Source organism: Neopelma chrysocephalum, unplaced genomic scaffold, assembly GCF_003984885.1.
Source record: "Neopelma chrysocephalum unplaced genomic scaffold, ASM398488v2 Primary Assembly neopelma1_75, whole genome shotgun sequence".
Classification (NCBI taxonomy): domain Eukaryota; kingdom Metazoa; phylum Chordata; class Aves; order Passeriformes; family Pipridae; genus Neopelma; species Neopelma chrysocephalum.
Genome location: NW_020897736.1, coordinates 6,461,527 through 6,486,400, shown reverse-complemented (window position 1 = coordinate 6,486,400; position 24,874 = coordinate 6,461,527). Strand labels below are relative to the sequence as shown.

General features: G+C 42.8%; 2 protein-coding genes across 5 annotated transcripts in view; both read left to right on the top strand.

The window, feature by feature from the left end:
• The window catches only part of LOC113970097 (cell surface hyaluronidase-like), a 53,815-nt gene extending 46,088 nt beyond the window's left edge, over positions 1-7,727 (top strand). The window contains exons 20-24 of the mRNA XM_027688624.1: positions 59-272; positions 1,036-1,137; positions 3,361-3,521; positions 4,774-4,883; positions 6,977-7,727. Coding sequence (XP_027544425.1) covers positions 59-272; positions 1,036-1,137; positions 3,361-3,521; positions 4,774-4,883; positions 6,977-7,197 — 808 coding nt within the window. The 3' untranslated portion in view covers positions 7,198-7,727. The remainder of the gene's footprint in view (positions 1-58; positions 273-1,035; positions 1,138-3,360; positions 3,522-4,773; positions 4,884-6,976) is intronic.
• A 2,693-nt stretch (positions 7,728-10,420) lies between these two features.
• CEMIP (cell migration inducing hyaluronidase 1) overlaps positions 10,421-24,874 on the top strand; it is a 58,908-nt gene continuing 44,454 nt past the window's right edge. Inside the window, exons 1-8 of one of the 4 annotated variants that reach the window (XM_027688123.1) lie at positions 10,422-12,347; positions 14,417-14,524; positions 17,350-17,502; positions 18,174-18,312; positions 19,087-19,323; positions 19,711-19,890; positions 23,884-23,954; positions 24,660-24,755. In XM_027688123.1, the coding sequence (XP_027543924.1) occupies positions 14,449-14,524; positions 17,350-17,502; positions 18,174-18,312; positions 19,087-19,323; positions 19,711-19,890; positions 23,884-23,954; positions 24,660-24,755 (952 nt within the window). In that variant the 5' untranslated portion in view covers positions 10,422-12,347; positions 14,417-14,448. Of the gene's footprint in view, positions 14,525-17,349; positions 17,503-18,173; positions 18,313-19,086; positions 19,324-19,710; positions 19,891-23,883; positions 23,955-24,659; positions 24,756-24,874 lie in introns of all 4 variants that reach the window. The other 3 variants (XM_027688125.1, XM_027688124.1, XM_027688122.1) reach the window with 3 other exon arrangements.

Here is a 24,874-nt window from a genome sequence, read left to right as displayed (position 1 = left end):
AGCTTGTCCCCTAAGCCCACGGGGGGTGTCTGATGCCTCTGTTTGCTCCCATTTGTAGGTACCTGTTTGTTCACCTGCAAGCCCATGAAGCTCGGGAAGGACACAGTTACTGCTCTCAGCAAGGCTGCGAACGTATCAAAATCACGGCGCAGATGAGCCCGGGGGACTCCTGGAGCTGTGACCCCAACCCCTTCCCTGAAAGGCCAGTGGCTGCCCAGCACCCTGTGTCCCAGCACCCAGCCGGGCTGTGCAGGGCATGTGGAGCCCCACAGGTACCACCACGATGCATGAAACAGCCTCTGAGGTTGTGCAATGTATGTGAACCCATGCGTGGTCAATTTGTTCTGACAGCGTATAAGGAGAAGCCATAGGGAATTCCCACATGTGAATCTGCCCAGCATCACGTAACCTATGTAAAGGGGAGGGTTTTGCTCTGAATTGCTGCAGCTTTCTGTACTGTGCTTCAAAGATTGCCTCAAAGAAATTGCCCAACTGGAAGCATGTGGATGCACATTCATGGCATCTTTTCCCCCCTTTCTTTTTTTTAAACTTAAACAAAAGGACTCTTGGGAGGGCTTATTTTGAAGTAGCTTTGAATTCAGAAGTACAGCATTGTGGCTGTATTTCAAACTGGAAAGTAATTCTGATTAATAGGAATAACTGAAAAATTAGAGCCAGCTTTTCTCTTTGTTTAGTGTAAATTTGTCCCACTCCAAATCCTGTAGAACTGTTTCAGACTCCTACAGACCTGCACTTGAGTTTATATTCAAGCAAAATATATGAAATCCATACTCAACTTTTAAATTTACTTAGTGGCAGAGTCACCATCAGAGGTCTCTTCCAACCAGCATTCCCACGATCCTTTGATAATGCTGTCTTAATAATGAGCACTTAATTGTGAATCAGGATCACAATTTGAACAAAGGACTCTTGTTGCAATCATGTATATACAAGCATGGATACCTGGTGTCATTTTGCTGATGAAAACCAGTTAGCAAGCCAACTTTTAAGGTTCTGTCTCTGGTGTAATTGCAGGTTGCCATCACCAGCACACCCTCAGTCAAGTATATAAGGATCCAGATCCAATCTCTCGGCAGGGCGGACACACAAAACCACTTGACATCTGCATTCATTAAGGTATGTTGTGTTTTACTGCATTTGAAGTAGTGGTTAAACAGAGAAAACTTTATCTCCAAGGAAAGCTACTGCAGAATCTTGCTGAGCCTTGGCAGAAGGAAATGGGAAGTTCCCCTGGAAGAGGCAAGTGCATTGTTCTCCCTTACAATTAACTCCATTAAAGTCACTGGGAGTTCCTATTCTATTCAGATGAGGATTTGAGCTTTTATGGGAAAAAAAGGCCTTTTATCACCTCAGAAGAAGATTTAACACCACCATTCTAATGTAGAGGGAGGGGAGGAAAAAGGAGAAGTCATTGTTTACAAAGGATGTGGGGGAAAAAACAAGTTTGTTTTCCTGATTTTCTCTGCTGGCATTGCACTAAAAGATAAAAATAACTATATTTCACTACTGAAGCAGTTTGGAGCTGTCAGGCTGTCCCTGCACATGCCTTATATGTCTGTCTAGACAGTGAAGGGTGATTGGAATCATTCTTGCAAGAACACTGTCCAGGCTTACATACCTGTGTGCTACTGAATTATAATTAATGCTAACAAATGCCAAGCAAAGCTGGTACAGCATCCTTAAGAAGTCTGAGCAGCCAAGGTTTCTTGCTAGTGCAATGGCTGCATCATCAAAAGTTTATTCAAAGCCATTAGCAAGCAGGTGCTACTGGAGGCAGCATCCTCACACAGACACCTCTGGGTGTGCAGCACTCGTGGGACAGGTGTAGTATCCTCAAAGCTTCTTTGCCTTTTCTTAGGCTTCAATGCAAAATGCTGTTTTCCTAAGGAAGTTTTATTTCTAACACATGTACTCCTAGCTGCAGTAAAGGCTGGACTAGGCAAGTGGTAAAGATTACTGTCTAAAGGATGATTCTCACCCTAAATCTTAAAAGGTTTCAGAGAATTTGGAAATAAAGAAGTACATGCTTTGTTTTTGTTTTGCTGAATGAAGTGCAAAGGTCAGAATTGTTTTAAATTTCTGATCCAAGCTTCCCCATGGGCTGAGTTAGCCAGGTGTGGTGTGCCCCACCCCAGTCCTGTGGGGGCCATGGGGGCCCATGTGCTGGCTCCTCTAGGGGTCTGTAGCACGTGGATGTGGGACAGGACACACATCAGAGCTGTTTCTTTGGCAGAGGCTCACACTTGGGTCTGTTTGCAGTGGTGGTTGCTCTCTGCTGCATGTGCACCCAGACTTTGTCACACTTGCCACTCTTAGGAGTGTGAGACAGCCAGGACAGGAAAAGATTTAGTCTGTCTTTGCTCCTCTTCGCTCCCCTCTGGCCACCCATGGCCTGGAGGTTCATGTTTCCCTTACCCTTGACCCCCTATTGCATTCAGCATCCCCTGACATCTTGCAGAAGCCACTTTTTGACACTTGGCTCCCTCATTCAGTCTGGCCCTATATTCCCTGAAGACATTCATGTCTCAGATTGATGGGATTCATCTGAGCTCCCTGATACCTGTGGACTTTGGAATTCTCTGTGGATTGCAGCCCTGTGTATCCTGGGTTCAGCCTGACCTTGGTACACTGTTGCTCTCCTTGGTGGAGGTTGAGTTCTCTCAGGATTAGCTGTCCCTCAGGATGTTGGGGGGATGTACCAGTGCCAGGCACCTCAGAGAGTTTTTGGCTTTCTAAAAGTAAATACTGTGGCACATCTTGGGAAGTGTAACTTGGGGAAGGAGCTCTTGCTGTAGGAAAGAAGAAGAGTAGGAGCCATTTCTGCTACAACTTCTTCGAGGCATTGATACAGCCCTACCAAGAAGGAATAGTTTGGTTTTGATATTTAAATTTTCAGAGAAAACAATGAAGTGCATGTGTTACTTCTATTCTCCCATCTGCTGTCTCAGCACCTCTCCCTTGCTCCGTGGTCAAATCCACTTTGCCAAGTGACAGTAATTTCCCCCACATGAAAGGAAACTGTATTAAGGCTGAACTAAGCATTTTACTCTCAGGATTCTTGGCTTCCCAAATGCATCTTCCTAATCCACAGAAGATGCTGATGATCTCATTTCTCATGTTTTTGTTCCCATTTTAGAACTAAGGGTTTTTCTTCCTCCTGCCACTGACCAACTATCCATGATGTCACTTCATCTGTACTAATGATACATTTAAAAATTATAGGTATTTTTAAAATGTAGATATTTTCCTTGCTTACAGTTCCCTTATGGAGGAGCAGGATCGTAGTCTGAGGCTCCCCAACCTGCCTCCATAAAAACTACCTCTACTTTTTTATTACAGGTAAATGGCAGAGTGTTCCTCTTCAATAGCAGTGGGATATTCTTCCTGGTGCTGGATGCATGTTCAGGAGCAGTTGTGAGTAGGTGGCATTTTGACACAGTTGCCAATGAAAATGCTGCCCGTGCAATAGCTGATTACGTTCAAACATCCATAAAAGAGAGGTAAGTAAACTGCTGAGAGCCCAGTTCATGTAGCAACCTGTGGCTGACAGATAAAGAAAGGAAAACGACCTACTTTCATAACCAAACTTGTGCTCTGAAGAAATCTGGCACAGATTAAACATGTACAAATCCCAAATATCAGCCAGACAATAGGAGAAGCAGCATCTCTCTCCCAGGATTGTACAGATTAGAGCAGTCAGGAACAGGTTTTCCGGAAAACTGGCAATTTCTTCTAAATAATCCATTCATTTTCCATTATGGAGTAGATAAGGTCCTCCCAATGACACTTGCAATCCTGCACAGCCATCCCAGTGCCCAGCCATTTCCTGGCAGCCAATGATTCAGTTTTCCATTTCGGAAACAAGTCGATTTCTATTTACTCTTCCTGATTGTTTTTGCCTCCTGTGGCAGATGAAAATCATAGGTGTGCCAGATTTTCCAGTGGGACTTTTCTTGGGTAAGCCAATGACTAGACCTGCCTGCCTGCTGGCTCTCCTACCTTGTATGTGTCCTGGCAATGGTCTGGATCCCCTCTGTTTGTGTCTGTCCCACATTCCTTTTGGTTTTATGTGTTGCCACATAAACACGGAACAACAGAGATTGGTAGATAAATTCTTGGCTCCTGGTAGAAGCAGGTCAAATAACCAGAAAACAGACTTTCAGTCCAAGACATTTCTGAGCAGTTTATGACCAACAATTTAAACACCACTGAGTTATTACATCTGTATTTATGCACATGAGTACGTACATGTATCAGATGTGCATGAAGGGACATATATCCATGTGATGTCTGTACATTTGGTTTGTTTTTCTGGTAGGATGAGTATTTTGCAAGCCTAGGCATTCAGCTAAATGCAACCAGTTGTGCCTGTAATTCACTGCAGGTACAACTCACCGGGGGCCAAAAGCACATCACTGAGGACCAAAGCAGGCTGAAGCCTGACTGAAAATCAGAGCCAGGATGTAGATGGTTTGAGTCTTACAGCAACTGAGTATCCCTCTCCCATAAGGGATGGATACACTCAGAGTCATTTATTCTTCTTTTGATTCCACATGAAGAACAGGTCTAATTTAGGAACATTTAAATGGAGGCTTAAACTTGTGAAAGCTTACATGTGATTGAAAGGGATTTAAACATGTTCTTAAAGTACATGTTCTTACGTACTTTTCTGAATTGGAGCTTAAAGGTCTTGAAGATTCTTAATGAAGCAATATTTTGCAATCATGCAGTAATTACTGTCCTTCTTTTCAGATCACTTGTTCTTGTGTGCTCTAGAAGTATCGCAGACGTGGTGGGCAGCTCTGAAATGTCTGTTTTTACCAGGTTAGGTTCAGCAAAGCCTATTGTCTTCCACAAGGGAGGTAAATATATTTATTCCATCATGTTTCTTCTGCATTTTATTGCTTTTCACGTTTGTTTTGCCTTTAATTGGGTTGGGAAACACACCAGTAATTCTGGTGTTTCCCAATCAAAAATGTATACACATCTACACAGTGCTTATCAATATATTTCCTGCCACAATATGCCAGTGTAACCTAGTAAAAAACCTCTTGGCTTAGGGATAGTGAGAAGTAGGATAGTTATTTCAGGAGTTTCACCCTACTTCACCCATGAGAAGTTGCATGCTGCAAATTTTTCATCCTAAAGAGAGCTTGTTTTCCTAAGAAAAAAAAAAAAAGAATCTTTTGATCAGGATTCCATCTCTGAAATTCTACTGCTCTGTGAGGACAAAAAATCATAACCTGAAAAGTTGATGAAAAAGAAAACAGCTTGCAGTGAAATAGGAGCTATTTATTTTTTGGATAGAAGGAAGGTGAAATCAACAGTTTGGGAAAGTCCTTATTACAATTTTACCTTGGATTGCTGCAAGAAATCCATTGGTAGCACTGGTCCAGGAAATTCATGCTGGCTTTCCTCCTGGAAAAGTGGGGGCTATTGAGTCCAGGTTTGGACAAATAATGTGAGTGATAAGGGAACAAAAAAACAGCCAGCCAGCCTGATTCAGATTTCAGGACTTCACAGAGAGATCAGATGGAAAATTAGCTGTATTTCCAGCTTCTTTTTTTTTTCTTTGGAGTTTGAGGATTTTTTTCCCTATTGCTTTACTGAAATTTCTATCAATTTCTGGTCAAAGTTTCAAAGCTCATTGCTATGACCGTTCCAGGGGAAGACAAGAAAGGCAGTGATTTCACTTTGATGCCTGTTTTGATTCCCAAGAAGCTGTTTCTTGTTTCATCCTTTGAAAAGCAAAAGTTTGAGGGTTTTTTTTGGTTCTGTCCTGAAACTTCATTGTTTCATTCTTTCATCAAAGCCCTGAATACTTTTGGAAGGAATTTTTTGATTAAAAAGGAATCTTTTTTTCTTTGTTTTGCAAAACTTGGCCTCTTGAACCAGCTGTGCCACACGCTTGGTTGTTTTGGGAGCTTGGTTCAGCCTCCAGTCCTGACTGCTCCTGGGGCACAAAAAGCAGCAGGCAGGGCCAGCACCTTCCCAGGGACATGCTGGTTGGTGGCCACGTTCTTGCCCTGCCACCTCGGTGGGATGCTGGCAGTGGGACTAAGCTGCTGCTGGCTGTTCACGAGCCACCCCTATTTTGCTTTTCCGAAGGGCAAGGGTGTTCACCCATGTGTCTGCCCTGATTTCCAGTCTGGGTAATTATGTTCTGCTCCACGAGCTTCCTCCTGCTGGTTCAGGTATGTGCACTATTTGACTTCACAGCTCCAGGACTGCTCCTCACTGGGGGGAGGAGGGAGGACTGTGTTTCATGGCAAGCTGGAGCATTTCTCCCAAGTGCACATTGCTTCTGCCAGGGATAATGCAAAAAACCCCTCTTGACCCCAGCGGGATCAGGATTTAGGGTCTTGTTTCCTGGTTTTGCAAAACCTTATTTAAATTAGAAGTGTTTACGGGAATAGTCTTGATCCAACCAGCTGCAAATAGCCTTGGGAGTCTTTGCAATGAAAAGCATAATATAAACACCAGACATTATTATTAAAATGGAAGAATACATAATGCCTTTGTACTTTGGGACAGGAGAGGACCAGAGCAGAGTCGACATGGGGGATAGTTTAGGCGTAACAGGAAGAAATGATGTAAACTAATAAAAGAAGGATTCAAAGTGTCTAACCATTTTCAGGTAGTCAAATATGAAAAAAAGTACCAGTGTTACTTAAAAATAAACAGTAAAACAATATTCCTGATAGCTGACATCTGGGTACCTAGCTTAGCCTGTTGAAATATCTGCAGATCTGTGATGCAGCGAGGTTACGGCTTCAGTGAGGCTCATTTCCTCTTTCATCACCCTTTCTCTCTCCTAAATGTTCCGTTGTATTAATCCAAGGAAAAAAAAGAAGGGCTAAAACGTTTCCATGATGTGTGGAGGGAGTCCATGCTGTGCTGCTGCTAAATGAACTGACACACCCAGAAGGTCACTCTCTTTGTGTCTGTTTTTCAGGGAGTTTTGCCATGCTTGGTTATAAAGGACAAGCCAAACCCTCCTGGATTAAAGTCCTTAATCATGCTGGTTATCAGAAAGCTGCTTCTCTACAGTATTATGTTCCTTTGAAGCTGAAAGAATATCAATGTCCAGCTAATGCTGATAAGTCACTAAGGTTTGCTTTTTCTCAGACCCGCTCAGAGCACATCCCTGCAAAGGCTGTGGCACCCCGGGGTTAGCACTGCTGGGGAGCACCAGCCAGGCAGAGCCCACCACCCTCACCAAAACCTGTCCTGTCCTTACAAGGTTGTACCAAACCAATGATGTTCACCTGTATATTTTATAACTAATAAATATATTCTCATCCTCTGTGGTAGAGCTTTATTTTAAAACCAGTGCATCACGGGGCAGAACAGGAGCAGCCTGTGGGGGGAGAAGTGTTTCTATATATGTGATTTGGTATCAAAAGGTGAGTTTTAAAGGCAAGAGCCTGCTTTCTGGTAACACTGGGACTGGAAATGGAATTTTGTGTGGAAATTTTAGCAATATCCAGGGAAACAGATGAACTTCAGCAGAGGTAGGGAATTTCTCCCTTCAGTCCTGTTTTTGCTCCATTAATGTCTGCTTTTAAAAAGATCACAGTGTCTATCTGCCATGGCATTTTATGTGAACTCAACAGCATCTGCTTGGTCAGTGTGCAGTGATCTTACAACAGTGTCTTCTAACTGAACTGCATGCATAGGGTGCAACAAGGAGTGATAAACGTGTTTCTGTCTGAAGCTAATGAACAGTGAAATGATGTTTGTCCAACTGATGTAAACATTTAATTAAAGACCTAGGAAGTATGTGCTGCTTAGGATAAAGTCTTGTATTCCTTTCAGGCAATGCTCATATTGACTTTCTGCTCCCATTGAGGACTCAAACACCACCAGCAGTAGTGGCTAATTCTCTTTTCTTTTTTATGTGCTGCTGGTTGAAGTAAAGACAAAATTAGAGCTTTGCATGCAAAGTGAGAAACAACTGATGATCTCACGGACTACAGTTAAGCACACAGTTACCCCAAAATGGTGACAGACTCACTTTGGTTTAAACATGACATTACTTGGCGACAGCAGTGAAGGGGCAGGTGATTTCAGACTATCCCTGTCTTCTTCTCAAGGCTTACTCAAACAGGTAGGTGTAACAGCTTTGTAACTAATGTCTCGTTGTTTCTTTGGAATTCTCAGAAATGGCCAAACAAGTTGCTACAGGGAAAGGTTAGTGTTTTGTTGGCCAGACTTTTGCTCCCTGGTGAGTTACTTGCTCTGGCATCCACACACTGGCCAGCTGATATTGTGCTCTGAGCGGGGACTGAGCGCCTTGGCTGGGATGCTTGACTCCACCAGACACAAACCGCCTGTGGTCCTTGGACGTGGGGTGAGAGGACATCTGAAAGGTTTACGGGCAGAGAAGGAGACCGTGGCTCCATCCCTGCACCAGGTAGGAGAGGTGAGACTCGGGTTTGGCCAGGGGAGAGGTCATGGCTTGCTAGAAAGTGTGAAGAAATTATTGATACTACTCAGTAAAAGTTAGATAAAGCGTGATGCACAGGACATCATGGGGATGAGGATTGGTGCAATAGCCTGAGCAGCTGGGACTGACCCTCTAAGGAGCTCCCTGAAGTCCTTTTGAGCTCCTATTGGTACCTAATTGTTATGATTTCTGAGGCTGTACAGGGGAAGAAAAGCAAGATGTTTTTGGCTCGTGAGCATAAGCCCAGCATTGGAACAAGTACTTACAGAGCAAGCATTTAGCTTCTTGGAGATTTATTTGATAATCTGTGACATGTCCAGACCCTGGATCCCAATAAAACTTTGCAGAGTTCTAACCCCAGGCTGAGACTAAACAATTGGCAAAGGAAGAGCCTGGTGAAGGAAGGAGAGGAATGTGCCTAAACCTCTGAAAAATTTCTATTCCTCCTCCTGCCCCAGAAGGAGAGCAAATGGCAAATGTCCTGGAGAGGAAGGCGTGGAGTCGTGGCGAGCCAGATGCAAACAGTGAAGTACCACAAAAGCAAAAAGAAAAATATTTACATCCTGATGCAGTTATTTGGGTAGTTAAAAGCAGCAGTTTGAAGAGGATTCAGGATGCTGTGATCCTCTTCAGCCACTGCACACACTTTCCTTACCTGGGAGGGAAAAAAGCCTTCAAACCAGGGACGCTCTGCAGAGGGTACAATTCCTCCAGGGACCCTTGGGATATGACATTCAAGACGATGTTTTCAAAGGCTGCTGCTAACTTGGCATGCACCAGGAGCCTGTGTGTGTGAAGCTGCGGGGTAAGTGTTGCACGGGCATTGTGTTTGTGGGAAGCTGCCGTATTTCTCCTGCGGATTCCCTGAGCGGGAGGATCCCCACTCGCACGCTGGAGCCCGCACAGACTGTGCCTGTCCCTCATGAACTTGCAGCTGATCCAGGCATGTTCAACACATCTAAGGCATTTAGGGCATACAGCTGTTGTGGTTATCCCCAGAGTATTTCTGCAGTGGGAACACACTAGGTCTGGCACTCCCTGGAAGCACGAGCTTGGCTATGCACTGTCTGTCTGTCAGCAGGCACAGCAGAGTCAGTGCACCCTGAACCTCAGCAAACAGGGCTCAGCTTCCCAACACTTTGCTGCTTTGAAAACTTCATGCATTGGATGAGGATTTAATTCAGTGAAATGCTGAAATTCTGAGCACTTTGAAAGCTTGAGAAACTCGGAGTCAGTCAGCCTCAGATGGGTGGAGTGATGTGAATTGCAAACGATTTTATTTTAGTGAAGCCAAAATTTCCTTTTCAAGGTCTGTAAGCCTCTGGAAAAAAAAAATTTCTCTATCTTCTGCTTATTCAGAATCTATTTTTATGGGCATCTGGAATCAAGGAATTTACAGTTATATTTATAAAGAGAATATATGAGCAGAACCTTCTTTCTTGTTGGGAAAGATATTAGATAAATCTGTAAGAAACCAAGGTTCACTGGAAAAACAGCCAGAGTGCTGCTTTTGACTCCAGTATTGATTCCTTGAGAATTAAAGTCTGTTCCTGAGTTTAATCCTCCTCTTCTTGCTAGTAAAAACGAGCAGCAGATGTGTGGGTGGCAAGCATAAGAGCAAGATGTGGAGCAGAGGCAGCTACACTGATGCCACAGGTTGGGACTGAAAAGCATTTTCATTAGTAACCCCCAGAAATGCGTGTGTTTATTTTCTGAAGGTTTTAGCTGTGCCTCTGGCTGGGTGTGCAAAAGCTCCCCCTGCACAGGAATGTCACTGTAGCAAGTGCTGGCATGTCCTCAGGTCAGAAAGGCAAATGTGCACCTCATATCTACCTTCCCAGCTGGGGCTAAAATGCAAAATTCCACGAGCAGTGCAAGGGGACCATGTAATGTCAGCAAAAAGGGAGCAGAGGTGCTAATTAAACAGCTCCTCCCTCTCTCAGGATCAGCTTCCAAATCGATGTTGGCATCCTTGCATATGCATAAGGAAAAAAGCAGCAAGGCTTCAGACCCAGCTATCAAATCACTGCACCCTCAGCATCAGCAATGGCTGTGAGAGGGTCTGGGTTTGGCCACCTGGAGCACGAGGGTGCACCATGGCCCTGACACTGACCCATCAGGGTCTCTCAGAGCATTTCACCTTGCACAGGTGATCCTGGGGGCACACAGATTTTACTCACAGGTCATTTCAAGCAGCTGTGTAAATAAGCGTCTGCCGAGAGTTCACTCCCCATCAGGCTAAAAGGCACCTTTCTCCTGTGAGCTTTTCCTGTTCTTCTCTGGGGATGGCACCGGATCCCCACTTTGCTCCCAAGCAGGTCAGTGGTCTCTCTTGCTGGGCAGCAGCAGCAGGAGCTACACAGTTTCTTGCTTCTGTTTGATATTTTTGTCAGGGAAGATCAAGCAGCTGCTGCTTTTTTTCCTGTCCTTGTCATGTTTGTTATGGATCGTTAATGTTCCCTGCTTGACATACTGAAAGGAGCTCATCTCCAGGAGATGCTGAAGGTACATCCTACAAAGAGTGTCAATCCAGTCTTAAAAAGCACTTCAAAACACTCAATATTGGAAGTTACTTCTAGAAATTTTGTTGTTAGGCTTGGGTGGTTGGCCCAGAGTTGTGCAAGGCGGCAAGTCAAGGTGGGAGCCTGGTGTGTGTTTCTGAATGACTGGTGGTACCGTTCCAGAAAGCTCTGCTCTGACCCTGGGATTCAGGGTGTCTGTGTGACCTCACCACGATGCCTGTGACAATCCATCTCCCTTGGAGCATTTCTTCACCATTTTGTTCTCAGGATTGTCTGCTGTGTGTTGACTCCAGCACTGAAACCGCAGGGAGGGCAGTGGATAGGGATTCTTCTCTGCACTGTGCTTTCTAGTACAGTATCACTGCTGACACCTGCAGTAGCAGCCAGCTGAAGACTAATGGTTTCCTGCATCTACTTTTAGCATTGTCTGATGCTATTGTTCACTTTTTGGAAAGATTCAGCAGCTGGGAATCATTTCAGAGAGTCTGCCTTGCCAGATCCAGGGATATGAGTCCCACTTGCCATTGCCAGGCAGCTTTTAATGGCTAGATATAAATGCTTTTCTCACCCAGGAGAGAAGTCTCAGATGGTATTTGAGAAATGCTGGAGATGATAGGCTTAGGCGGACACTTGTATGGCCCTTATGCTCTCGGAGTGCCCGAATCTGCAGGGAGATTTGTTGACATTGGTGGTTACATCAGAGCTGGAGTCAGCCACGTGGCGCCTGTTCAAGCGAGATGTAGCGTGTTGCTGTATCCCCACGTGGCTCCGAGCGCTGAGCTAAGGAAGCGCTGGCTGGCAGGAGGCAGCTGCTCCTGAGCCTGCTCCAGCAGCAGACAGGAATAAGAAGAGTCACTATCTCTTCCCCCTCTTATACCGAACGGTAAAATCAAACGTGTCACTGCTTGTGCCTAATGTTTTGGGAAACATGCTTAATTGAGAGGTTTTGAAGGAAGATTCCTGAGATTATCCTCCGAGCAGCATTTTTCCGGCCATGTGTTAGTCAGAGCTGAATCAGAGGAGTCGGATCCTCTTGGTCCTCTTGGCTCTCAGCCTTTCCAACCCAAGTGCCAGTTAATACTAACATTGCAATGAACTTGGGCTCGGTGCGAGCCGAATCAAACACCCTACCTCAGTCACAAAATAAGCAGGATATTCTTTGGACTGTGGCAGATCAGACACTGCGAAAACATCGGAGCCTTGGCACACAGCTGACGCCTCCAAAAATGACATTTCTTTCCAGTGTCTGATTGCTTGTTTTGATCTCTACTGATGAAGATGGATGCAATCAGGGAAGCTGTCCCTGGTGAGCAACTGGGGATATAAAACCAGAAGCCATTTTGCACAACCTGATGGTAAGTGCTGTGCAGTTCTTGGCTCTAAAGAAAGCAAAGGCTGAGGAATTTCTTAAACTAGTTTCCTACCAGTTTGCCGCAGGTTTGTGTCAGAAACAAGGTCATGAGCTGGACAGAGCAGAGGTGCTCCTTTGAGCCTGTAATGGGCCAGAACAAAGACATTTAAATTACTTTGCTTCCTACAAAGCAACAGGAGAGCAAATGCATGCCATCACTGCCAAAAAATCGGTCCCTTCTTTTTATTCCTGTGAACTCTTATATTGTCTGAATGTATTTTATGATGGAAACCTTACCAGTCAGAATCTGGCTTTATACAGCACTAACGTACAGCTGTGTCCACGCTCTAAGAAACACTGTTTATCTGCAATGACCATCCTGTGGTATTACCTCTTGTTTAATTCTTCCTCTATCATTAAAGCAGAACTCAGTGACTGGGTTTGCAGATCAGGCTGTGCAATAATCACTAATAAATCTTGACATTTTAATGGTGACTGCTGTACTTTGGGCATACCTCTAATAATGTTTCTTTAAAAGGGCTCTGGCTTATCAAATGTTGATGGTTAATGTTGTTAAAATGTCAGACACGTGCAGCCTGGTTCTGGTACAAATTCCATGGCGACAGCATTGCTCTCTGATAATGTATATCACTCAAAGTTATAGCGTTGCTAAGTGCATTCCTCTCTTCTACTGCTCTGTAGCAGCATTTCAGCACCTGATAGACTGTACCAAGTTCTGAGTCTATGCTGTTTCCAGAGCTCATGGCTGTCAAATACACTATACCAAAGCAAACAAACATTTCCCTGCTGATATATTTCCTGTAAAATCTGGTTCTAATGCTATTTTTAATACAATCGCTGAATTACATGTGGTTTGAACCCATCATTGTACTTTGAGCTGTGTCACCTTTACGAAAAGTACAGACGTGTTTTGCATATATACACTGCAAAATTTGCTCAACGAATTCCTTGCTTCTTCCATGTCATTTTCTCATGGTTTTTTTTGTTTAGCTTATATTAACAAGTGACATGAAAAATGACGTGTGTTTTTTGCCCTAAAGAAATTGGGGCACCCTGGAATTTTTTTTCTATGCTTATTTTTGCATCAAACTAAGTGGTGTGATAAATACATTTATCCTGTTTCATCAGTGGGATGTGACATGACAGCTACAAATAAATGTCTTTGATATTCCTCAGACACTGGCTTATATGATAAAACCCAAAGGCTCCAAGGACTACATGTGAATTTTAAACAGTGCCTTATGAATACAGAAGTGGGTGTCCTTGCCTCCCTGTGAATACACATGTCAATAAATTGTCATGAGCCTGAGGCAGAGCTGCAGAATCAATCACTGGAGACCAGAGAGAATCACATTAATTCTGACTTTGACTTTCATGACACTGCTTGTTTGTTTTTGCTGGGGGTTGGCTATGGAAGAAACAAAAACAACATTAGGTAGACTGGTTTCAAAAGCAGCTTTTGGTCTTGCAAGAAAATTCTGAGCTGGCACACTAAACAGACAATATTTTCTTAGATCTGAAATCTAAGAAACTGCAGGCTTCGGGTTGGAAGTGTGAGTACGGTTTATCTCAGGAGTACACAAAACACCATTGCTAAAAACGTGTGGGTAGTTCGGGGGGAGAGAGGTGCTGCCGAAAGGTTACTTCGTGAAAATCTGTCACTCTGCAAACGCCTCCTCTGTTGTGTTTCATTACTTTTTAGCACCCGTGAATATGCAGCCCTAGAGAGTCCTGACACTGGATGTGTTTATACCACATTCCTAGGGCGTTTTTGGTTACAGCTGGTGGCTGCTTTCTGAGTGTCTATTTGGATTCCCGAGTGGGTTTATCCTAAACCAAACAAAGGGTTAGGAGCTGCCCATGGCTTCTCTCTCTATTCAGGCTGGTCCCCGAGCAGTGCAAAGGTGTTCTCAGCCATCAAGCTGAATGGGACTGGATGTGATCTGGCATAAAGCTGGATATAACCTCCTTTTTTATTATTTTGTGCAGTGAATGAGCTGGAGAACAAAACAAAAAAAGGTGACATTTCCTTAATATTCTTTTTTTTCACAGGTATCCATCCAGAGAACTAAAAATCCTGAACAATGGCTCTACCTACCTCCCAGTACCTGGCTGGAAAGTTCATTATTTTTCTGTTAGTAGTCTCTTCAGTAAGCACAGGTAAGTTTTCTTGCCACGGGGAAAAAGGGCATGGTTTGTAATGTTATTTTTAATAGGTTTGGATTGAGCAGCTTTTCACTCTTCTTTTTATAAGGAAAGTCAAGGACAGAGTGAGAAAACTCAGGAGAAAAGCAGTTTTCTGATGGGCCAATATTCCCAGCTGAGGGCAGCTGGAGTGGCAAAGACTGAAATTTCTGAGCAGGTGAAAGAACCCTCAGAAATCCCTCAGAGTCTGCCACACATTCTTAAACCAAACCCAACAAACTGCCGCAAAGAAATAACAAAAGAAACCTCAGGTCCCAGTAGCTGTGGTTGAGGGAGGTGAAGCCGAATATTTTGCTGCGTTGCCCAAGCTCAGATGTGGGTGGGACATCCCTGTCCCTTGGGTTCTTTTCTCTTCCACGTAGTCTTGTTACAAAGCAGTTGAGGGGAAGGGGAAAAGGAGAGCTTGATTTACATATTCTATATACAGCTAATTTGGAGGTTTGTATTTGTTTAAAACAAAGAGACCATATGTCTTGCCCCAAACACTGCAGCTGCATGAAGAAACCTTTCATTGTCATGCTCAGGCCCTTTTGGTCAAGAAGCAAACATTCAGTTAATTCCTCGTGCTAGGAATTTGCACTTTTATTTAAAAAATGACAATGAGAGTAATAATCAAGCTGTCAAGGTAGCTGGACCAGCTGGCAGAAGATGCTCAGCCTGACGGTGTCCTTGGCGCAGCAGATGTGGGTGATGTGCACAGCTCCTGGTACAAATTGGTTAATGAAATTGGGAATTTGGGTCCTTTGCTCTGGGTTGCACTGACTTTTGCTGATTGTCGTCCCAAACATCAGCATAAATTCCTCTTGATTTCCCTTTAGGCTTCACTGTCTACCTCTCTGTTTCAAAATAATGAATTTGGGGGCAGAAGCCATCTTTGCATACTAGCATAATCAGTAAATGGAAAAATGAACAAGTTTTTGTCCTGTCCACTTCATCTAGCTGATAAATTATACCTCTACATTTGAATTGATTCTTTTGGTTTTATATCACTTCTCATCATGAGCAAATTTTTCTATTATCCTTATTCCCAGAGAAAAAACAGCTCTTTTTTTTGTTTTTAATTTTATTGTCAGTGTGTATTATAGTTATATTTGAACATCTATTTACAATGCAAGCCCCATTTCCTGTCTGAAATATTTATCTCTTCTCACTTTTATTAATTCTGTGTGTCTTCTGGTAGGAACCCAGAAACACCTTCTTATTTTTCTTAATTACTGTAAATCGGAAAAAGTGGCCCTGACATTACTGATACATTTCCAGCTTCCAGCTGGCACAAATGGTATCAAAATCAATTCCTGGATGTTTATCAGTATCTGACTTGCTACCTGGTAGATTATTGGCCCTCTCTGATTTGATTTCTTAATGTATATGGAAAAAGTTTGCAGAGAGCCAAGGCATATGTAGCCCACATGAAACATCCCATGCTTACCTTGAATAGATGGTATTTAATGGGGCTCTGGAGACATTAAGGCCATGGCTGGTCCAATTCTATTGTTTTCTTAAGACATGAAGCTGGTGGAGGAATGTGAGAGGAAACTGAATGCAGATGGACAGATTTTGTTTCTGTTTCTGTGGAATTACAGACGTCCTTCAAGTTTCAGAGTGGCAGCACTAAAACAACTGGCTGTCAACTACACCAGCACCAGGGAATGTTTCCTTGCGTGGATTCACATCATTGTCCTTTCCAATAAGTGAATGCATCAGTATCTGTGGGGCAAAACCCACCCAACTTTACTACATTAAGTGCCAGAGACATAAGCTGCTGAGATCAAGGTGTTTATCCCATGTCTATCATCACTGATTTGTCAATCCTGTAGTTTTCTCTATGGTGCTTTTGTTAGAAAGCTGGTGAGAACTCCCAGGCATTTCTAAAGGCAAAGGGCTCATTGTTCAAACTTCCACTGACCTTAGCTTCCTAGGATTAGGAAGAGTTCTACCCTCAGAAAATATGCATCACACATGAGACTCTCATTGCAGTTTTGTTGATTAGAGTAAGACATGAGGCTCACATATAGGCTGAGGTGTATCAGGGAAATATTTTACCTTAAGTCAATACTTACAACATGAGACTCTTGGATTTGGTATGAGAGCTGTTTAGACTAACATGTCATGGCAGCTCATCATCAAATTAGTGTGTGGAGACTGGTGATGTGTGATCCTAAACTGAATGAATCCTTATTGCTTCTGCCTGGAAAAGCTCACAAACCCGTACACACTCTTTTGTGAGATTTCTGTTGCTCTCTCTTACTAGACGTAATTCCTTGGCATTTGGTGTTTTCACATTAGTTTGAGCTCTTTTACTTTCCATCTCCAGTGAAAATACAGAATGCAAACAAATGTTAACATCTTTACATTAAATAAAGCAAGTGCTTTGGGGGCATTTTTAAAGGTAGTAGTTGTTTTATTCTTTCATCAACACCTTCCTTGGGCTTGTGAAAGGCTTTGTGCCTGGATGGTATGAACGGATCTGAATGTCACTGCAGGAAGGGCTCAGCTACAACCCCTTCTTCATAGTTTTCTAGAAACCCCATCCCTCGCAAGGCTTCTTTGCATCGGGATTTTCCATGCCTCCAGAAAACAGAAAACCATACAGCTTAAGCTGCTGTTTGTTTTCTTTTGGTCGTGACCCACATGTACTCTGCTGCACTGAGATATTGCTGTGTTCCAGAGAGCCAGCAAAGGGGGGTACTGGGAATGATACTGTAAAGATGCCCAGATACGGAGCTTTCTGTCTCACACCAAACAAAGGGTGATTGTCTTCACTCTGCATCTCTACCCAGCAGAAGCAGCTGTCACATGTCCTGACAAAGATCCTGAGTTAGAAAACTGGAACCCAGGTCACAACGAAGAAAACCATGTTGAAATCAGTAATGGCAGGAAGCTCCTCCTCTCCTCTTCTGCGACTGTCCACTCTATCCACATCACCGATGGAGGTAAAACATGCTGGTGGCAAGGCTGGGTGAAGTCTGCTTTCCACTGTGGCTGCTTACATCACTCTGCATCATGCTGGGAGAGCTTCCTGCTTCTTGCTGAGAAGTGGGTGGCTACTGGGCAAACACAGCTTTACCGCAGTCCCAGGCTGGGTGGCAACTGAGATGCTGAGACTCTTTAGCTGTTATAACCAACCTATTTTCTGTCCTTTCTGGAGAATTTACAAAAGTAGCTCAGTAAAATGATCAGTTCTACTTCTGTGATTTGATTCAAAAGCATTTTTTTATTAAATCACTGGCCTGATAACATCATACTGCAATAGTTGTGTTCTCAGGGCCTCAGGACAGACAGATGCATATGTGCCTCCAAGTCTAAAAGGACAGAGTCATAGTGTTACTGCCATTAGTAGCTTTTATTCATCTTAACTCTGAATTTCTTTCTCAGTTTTGAACGAGTCCTCTTCCACGCAAATCTTAATTGCAGTCTTCAAGACCTGGACTGAATAGAAAATGTGTAATGTCTTCAGGATTTGTATTGAGAGGTGTTTTGGGTGGACGGGCAGAATTTTTCAAAAATTGAGATGAGAGCCCAGCACCGGGTTTGGCACAATGATACCCCAACCTCTGATGAGCCGCTGTGTGATAAAGCAAATGTTGTAACCTTTTCTACTTAGGAAAACTGGTCATTAAAGACGATGTGCAGCCTATCACTCTGCGTACCAGACACATACTCATTGAAAATGATGGAGAGTTACACATTGGCAGTGAACTGTGCCCTTACCAAGGCAATGTGGATATCATCTTATATGGGCGGTATGTATGCACGTTAAATATTTTCTTTGAACTTTCTAGGATCTCTCTTCCACATCAAGGGACAAAAAATGTTCCTTAAAATTACATTTTCTTGGATATTGGCGCTCTGTGGAAAATTCAGTAACTTTTTAGACCATTTAAATGGCCCACAAAAATTGGTGCAGGTTTGGGTTGGTTTTTTTTATTCTTCTACTGGGATATGAACACTGGGATGCTTGGTCATGCCAGAGAATCAGCATGCCTTCCCACCGCTCAAGATGATTTTCCAGAACAGGCTTAAAACCTGGGGATTTCTTTTAGTCTGATAATTCCTCTCCTTAAACATCCTTTCCTTCTGCATGAGAGTGGTGAGCTGGAGGATAATACATTTACATCTTGCAGATTGCTACAGGATCTCTTAGAATTTCAAGGATGCCAAATTCATATTTAACAACTACTAGACCTCCTAGCTCCTGGTTAGGGTCCTAACTGCCTCCAGAATTCAAAAATACAGATGTGTCGCTCAGTCTGGGCTCCAGGCCTCCTCTGACCTGGGTAAAATGAATATAACATGTATAACCTGTGTTCCAGATTGCTGTTGGTCTTCAGTAGTTGCTAGTACTATTTAAAATAATTTATTTTCTGCACAATGTGAGCAGCTGCTGATTCTTGGAGTACCTGAAAGAAATGGTCTGCAAATCATGACACTTCTCCCCTCGGGCCACAGCAGCACAAGGAGAGAGGCTCCTTGACTGTCAGATACAAACCCAAACCTTTGCTCCCTTCCTCCTGCAGAGCCGATGACGGCAGCCAGCCAGATCCTTACTTTGGGCAGAAGTATCTTGGAGTAAGTAAAGGTGGCACTCTTGAGATCCACGGAAAGAAAAAGCTGTCCTGGACTTTCTTAAACAAGACTCTTCATCCTGGTGGCATGGAAGAAGGTGGATATTACTTTGAAAGGAGCTGGGGCCATCGGGGTGTCATTGTCCATGTTATTGACCCAAAGACAGGGGCAGTTGTCCATTCAGATCGGTGAGTGACTTTTTGACTGTCTGGATGTAAGGATCTTTGGGAATGGGTTGGGCACAGCATCTCAGCAAGCTCAGAAACACATATTTTAGCATCTTGTTCAAATGGGTGTTATTGCATGTCTATTCAATTCTTTCTAGATCAGTAATCTCCAAAAACAGAGAGTTAGTTAGTAGTGGTACTACCTTGCTAGTCTGTCAACTAGAGATTAAACAATTCGCCTTAACAGAAACCCCTCATGTACCCTGTTAGATAAGGGCTTTTGCAATGGGATAATATCATTACTGTAAACAATACAAAAGAGTAATTTCTTAATAGCAATTGCTTTTCAGTACATAAAGGTGTGGTGGTCACGGAAGTAAATGTTTACGGGTGTTTTTATCACTTCAGGTTTGATACCTACAGAGCAAAAGAGGAAAGTATCCGTCTTGCCCAGTATTTGGGCAGAGTTGCGAATGGCATGATCCTCTCAGTTGCAGTGAACGATGAAGGATCCAGAAACTTGGATGACTTGGCCAGGAAAGCAATGACCAAACTGGGCAGCAAGCATTTCCTCCACCTTGGGTTTAGGTATGTGCCAGTCCTGCCAGTTCTCCCAGCACAGAGGCTTTATTATTTTCCTGAGATGTCCAAATAGTTCCACTCTCTCAAAGGCACAAAGTTCTTTCACATGAGAAGAGAAAAAAAAAAAGAGGGAAACTTCTCAATCTGAAGTTTTAGCAGTTAATTAGATAGTTTCAGATGCACTCAGTGTCTGTACTGGGTGTTTTTACTAGCAGATTGAGGAATAGCATATGATTCACATTAAAAAAGATGTTTTTCAAGATATTGTTCCCACAAGTTGGGTATTCCAATTTATTTTCAAGCCATCCCCTAAAGATTTAAGAGGCATATTTATACACACACAGTGGATTAGATGGGCTGAACATTAAGGAGGGTAGAATAATTGCTGTGCAGCCCTGGCTAAACACATATAGACATACATACAGCACATTCTTCAGCTTGTCCAATACAGATTTGGGGACTTGTGCAGCAAAGAAATTTAGCAAGCATGGATTTATGCTGTGGACTGTAAATACTTGTGTGGCCAAAACAGTGTCTGTGTTGGCACACACATTGTTGAGAATACTTGCTATTTACCCAACTGTAGCCATTACAATTTTTGTGTTTATCTGAATTTATGTAGGCTTTTTTTTTTTTATGAGGCACTAAGAGGGTGACTGCAGAACACACACACACAGACACACAAAATCTGCCTTGTAGGGAGAAGTGATTCAATACAGCAGTCTGTGGAAACAGACATGTGTCAGCTGGGCACACACAGATGGAGTAACATTTGAGATGGTTGATGAAGAGGTTGTCTCAAATGCTACATGGACTCCTGTGCACCAGACAACACATTTCAAAGAATCAACCAAGGCTGCAGAAATGGTCTCCAAAATCAGGCAATCTCCATTAGTGCAATTCTTGCTCTCAAATATCCAGACCCCATATTAAAGCCCAGCAGCCTGCTGGGGTTTTTTTCCAAATACTGGAATTAGGGAAACAGAAAATGATTTTTGAAAATTATACTTTTTTTCCCAATTGTTCAACAGAAAGAACTTGATGGGTTTTGCATATGTTTACAGAAAGTAAATAGTACTTTATGTTTTTAGGCTGCTGTGGTGTTTTAATGCAAGTTTCTCACCACTTTGCCTTCAATGCTTATAATGGAAATACCATAGAAATTTATCCATGGAAGTGTGACTTTCAGTATTTTTATTGTTTGCAGTCAAAAAGCTAATCTTTGCCATGCTGTTATCTGAAATACCACAATATTTCATTCTATAAATTATTAAGACATTGTGGGTACAATAATGTGGTAGTAGTTGGTCAATATTATCTTCCACGAGCATAATTGTGTGTGGAAAAATATCTGGTATGTTATTTAAAATATCGTATTTTTAGGAGTGTTCTCAGAGTCTAAGTTCATTAACTCTCAAAAAACACATTGTCTGGACGGCAGCTGGGACCAGACTTAGAAAGGCTGTTGGATTGCACAGTGGAAGACAGGCAGCTTTGTCAGGTGTATCCAACCTTTTCTCCTTGAGCACATTGAACTTCCACTTCAGTGTAACAAGATTTAGATGTACTGGTTTACATTTCAGACACACCTATAACTAAGGATGCATATACCTGACTTTTTCAAATTTTTTGAAGTACCTTATAAAAAACAATGCTCAGAACAAGAAAATGACACACACATGTAGAGACTTTAACCCCTATGGCCAAGGCAGGCTCTGGCTGAGGAGAGCCAATGGATTTTTCTTTCTAACGTGCCTGTCACCACTCGCTGCCCGGCACTGGGGTTTGCTGGCCGGTCCTGCTGAATCCTGGCTGTCAGACCTTCTCAGCTCCTTGCCAGTGGCTGGGGCTGGCCATGGGCACCACTCAGACAATAACAGTGTAAGCCCCAGGCTCAGGAAATTTCAGTTTCACATTTTGTGAGGTGCCACTTGAGTCAGGCTATTGAGCCATACTGTATATTGTGTTGTTTTCTGGATAGGGTGTTGGTGGGGGTTATAGGGAAAAATTCCTATCTCCAGTTGCTCCAAATTCAACCAGATCGTAAAGTTGTGCAACTCCCCCTTGCTGTAGCAGAGCTGATGAGCAATGCTGATTTATCCAGAAATGTTTCTGTGGTCCTGGCATCTTTTTCAGTTGCCTGTTTGCTGAGCCCAGAACACTAGGAATGAAAGGCAAGTCTTGCATTCCTCCTCTATTGTTGTCCTTTTGAAAAGTGTGTTTACTCTTTCAGTGTGAGCCTTTTTTTTTTTTCCTTTTACTAATAAATGAAGAGAAAGCCTTTTTGCACTTGATGACATAGCTGTTCTCTTTGGAATCCCACCCAAATATCACCGTTTTGGCTCCGGACTTGCTGGTCGCTTCATTTCATATAGTCCAAACAGATTGCATGTGTCCTTATGTGTCAGGGTTGAACGACTTTAAAACTATTTTTAGTGGTAAAATAACTGGGAGAAACAAGTATTTTAACACACGAAATGGGGCCAAACCTTGAGTTGCAGAACTAAATAGCTTTTATTCTTTAGATTATTTTTGTGGTATCATTTTTTTGGTCATGTTTCAATTTTGGTGTACCAAAATATTAATAACAACAAACAACAACAACAACAAAAAATATCTATCTTGACTGCTGAGTGATACAGTGCCCTTCCTGCCCCCATCCCCCTCTCTCCCTGGATGGAGATCACAGCCTGTCAGTGCCTTCGGCAATTGGCGCACAGGCAAGTTTTCCAGCAGGAGCATCTGGCTCGCTGGCAGGCTCCCGAGGCAGTTGTGCTGGCAGCTTCCACTGAGCCTGGCCTGTGCTGGGGCTGAGGACACGCTGCTGGAACTCCCTCTCCTTGAGCAGCCGCGTCCAGCACATTTCTGGGGCCATGGCACGGCCCGGGGTGCGCCAGCGCTCACCCAGAACCTGCTGCTCCCCAAGCCCGAGGCTGGGAATCCCAGCAAAGCCCAGCTCACAGCAGTGATGATTTGTGAGTGTTTTAGTGGCTCTCTGTCAATGCCTGTTATGTGTTTTCTCCTGGAGTCCCAGAGTGGTTTGGAACTTCGCTTATACCAGCGCATGGTCAATGTAAGATGACCTGCAGGACTCAAGGGTAAATCTTGATGCAACTGAAATGACTGGATATTTATAACTATAGATCTAATGATCTAATCTATGGGAGGTTTTGCTGAATTCCCTTCCATCCTACCACCCTAAAAGCATATTTTTTTATTCTCTAAGTCATTAAGAGCAGATATGCCTGAACTACTTCTATTTTGAAGATAAAAATTCCTCCTGACTCCTACTAATTGGGTTCATTTCCAAGGTTAGGAGGCAATTTACTCCCTGTATCCATTGCTTTCTCATCCATGTGGTCATTCTCCAGTGATACATATTGAACCCACTCAATCAATAACCATCAGGTGCTAGTGAACCAACTTCTGACATGGGATCAGATTTGAATAGACAATTCAGAGTCATAAACTTTCATCCCTGTTCAGTGTTCAAAATAAGGAAACTAGATATGCAGAGACTATTTAAGTATTTTTTATTGTCCTTTGCCAGCCAGTCTGTCTATTAGAAATTCTCATGGGTCATTCCAAACACAATTGTGATATACAAGGTTTCAGCATGAGCTAAATTTATTTAAGCAGAAGTGGTTTCTTTTCATATTCTTTACTGTATACACACACACAAAAGATTTATTTTCAGGCTCCCCAGGGAGTTGCCTGTGTCCCATGGGTCTGTCACACACAAGTTTCTTTGAACACTCATTTAAAGAAGAAACACACTCGTGACAGGAGTGTTTTAAGTGGGGATTTGTCTTCAAACTTCCTTCTCTTTTGAGAAGAAATATAGAGTGTTAAGATATTTTTAATTTTAACTAAGCTGCCTGTTAGCTGACACTAATCAGACTGTTTTGAATGTGCTGCCCCTGAGAAATGTAAGAACACTGGGCTATGAAAAATACGCATCTCATACTTGACATAACTCGATCATTTCTCATTTTCTAGGCACCCATGGAGTTTTATTACCATTAAAGGAAATCCCTCCTCTTCTGTTGAAGACCACATTGAATATCAAGGTATTTAATGCACAAAATGCTGGCTTGACATGCTCTCTGGAACTTACTGGAGTTATGGTTGAGATTATTTTGGTTGATGGTGTTTTCACTTGCCACTGAATCACATTGAAGTTTTGAGGAATTCATGGTTTGACATATTTAATTGAATTTTCTCTGTACATATTGCTTCTTTCCACTAATGCAGCTGAAGCAGCTGAGTGGGGGATAGCTTAGGTTATCCAAGAGGTGAGATTCTACACCATGTAACTTCGTTGAGCTCAGACACTGCCTCCCTTAGACACAAAGCTGTGGAACAGACCCAGTTCACACTAGTTGAAAATTTAATCTGTGTATCCTGATTTTATAGTTTCAAATCCTCCTGTGAAACCATTTTCTTGCAAGCTGAACACTTTTGAGTCTGTCTTCTCATGGCATTAACAACATGGCTTGCTACAACATCAAATAAAAATAGCAATATACTACAAATAATTGGGGGGGTTATCCTCTCTTGATTTTTGCAGATTTTTCCTCCTGATTATCCAAGTAGTTATAAAAGTGTCTGAAGCCTCATTCCAAGATCAGTAAATTTTTCTGGATGTTTTGCAGGGCTAATTTTGGATAATGTAGCCAAAATATTCAAACATGCACACAGACCATTACCTTTTCAGTTCTGACTTTTATTGATTGCATTCAGTGATTGTACCAATGTTTGTTTTTTTTTAACAGGTCACAGAGGTTCAGCTGTGGCCAAAGTATTCAAACTATTCAAAGCTGAGAACGGAGAACATTTTAACGTCTCTTCGACGAGTGAGTGGGTTCAAGGTAAGAGGTCTGAGGGCTATTTAACTCAGTGGTAGACAGCTGACAAATAGGGTGAATCATCCTTTTTATTGCAATTCTTTTCCATTTGGGAAGAGTGGACTTGCTAGCTGCTATTTACG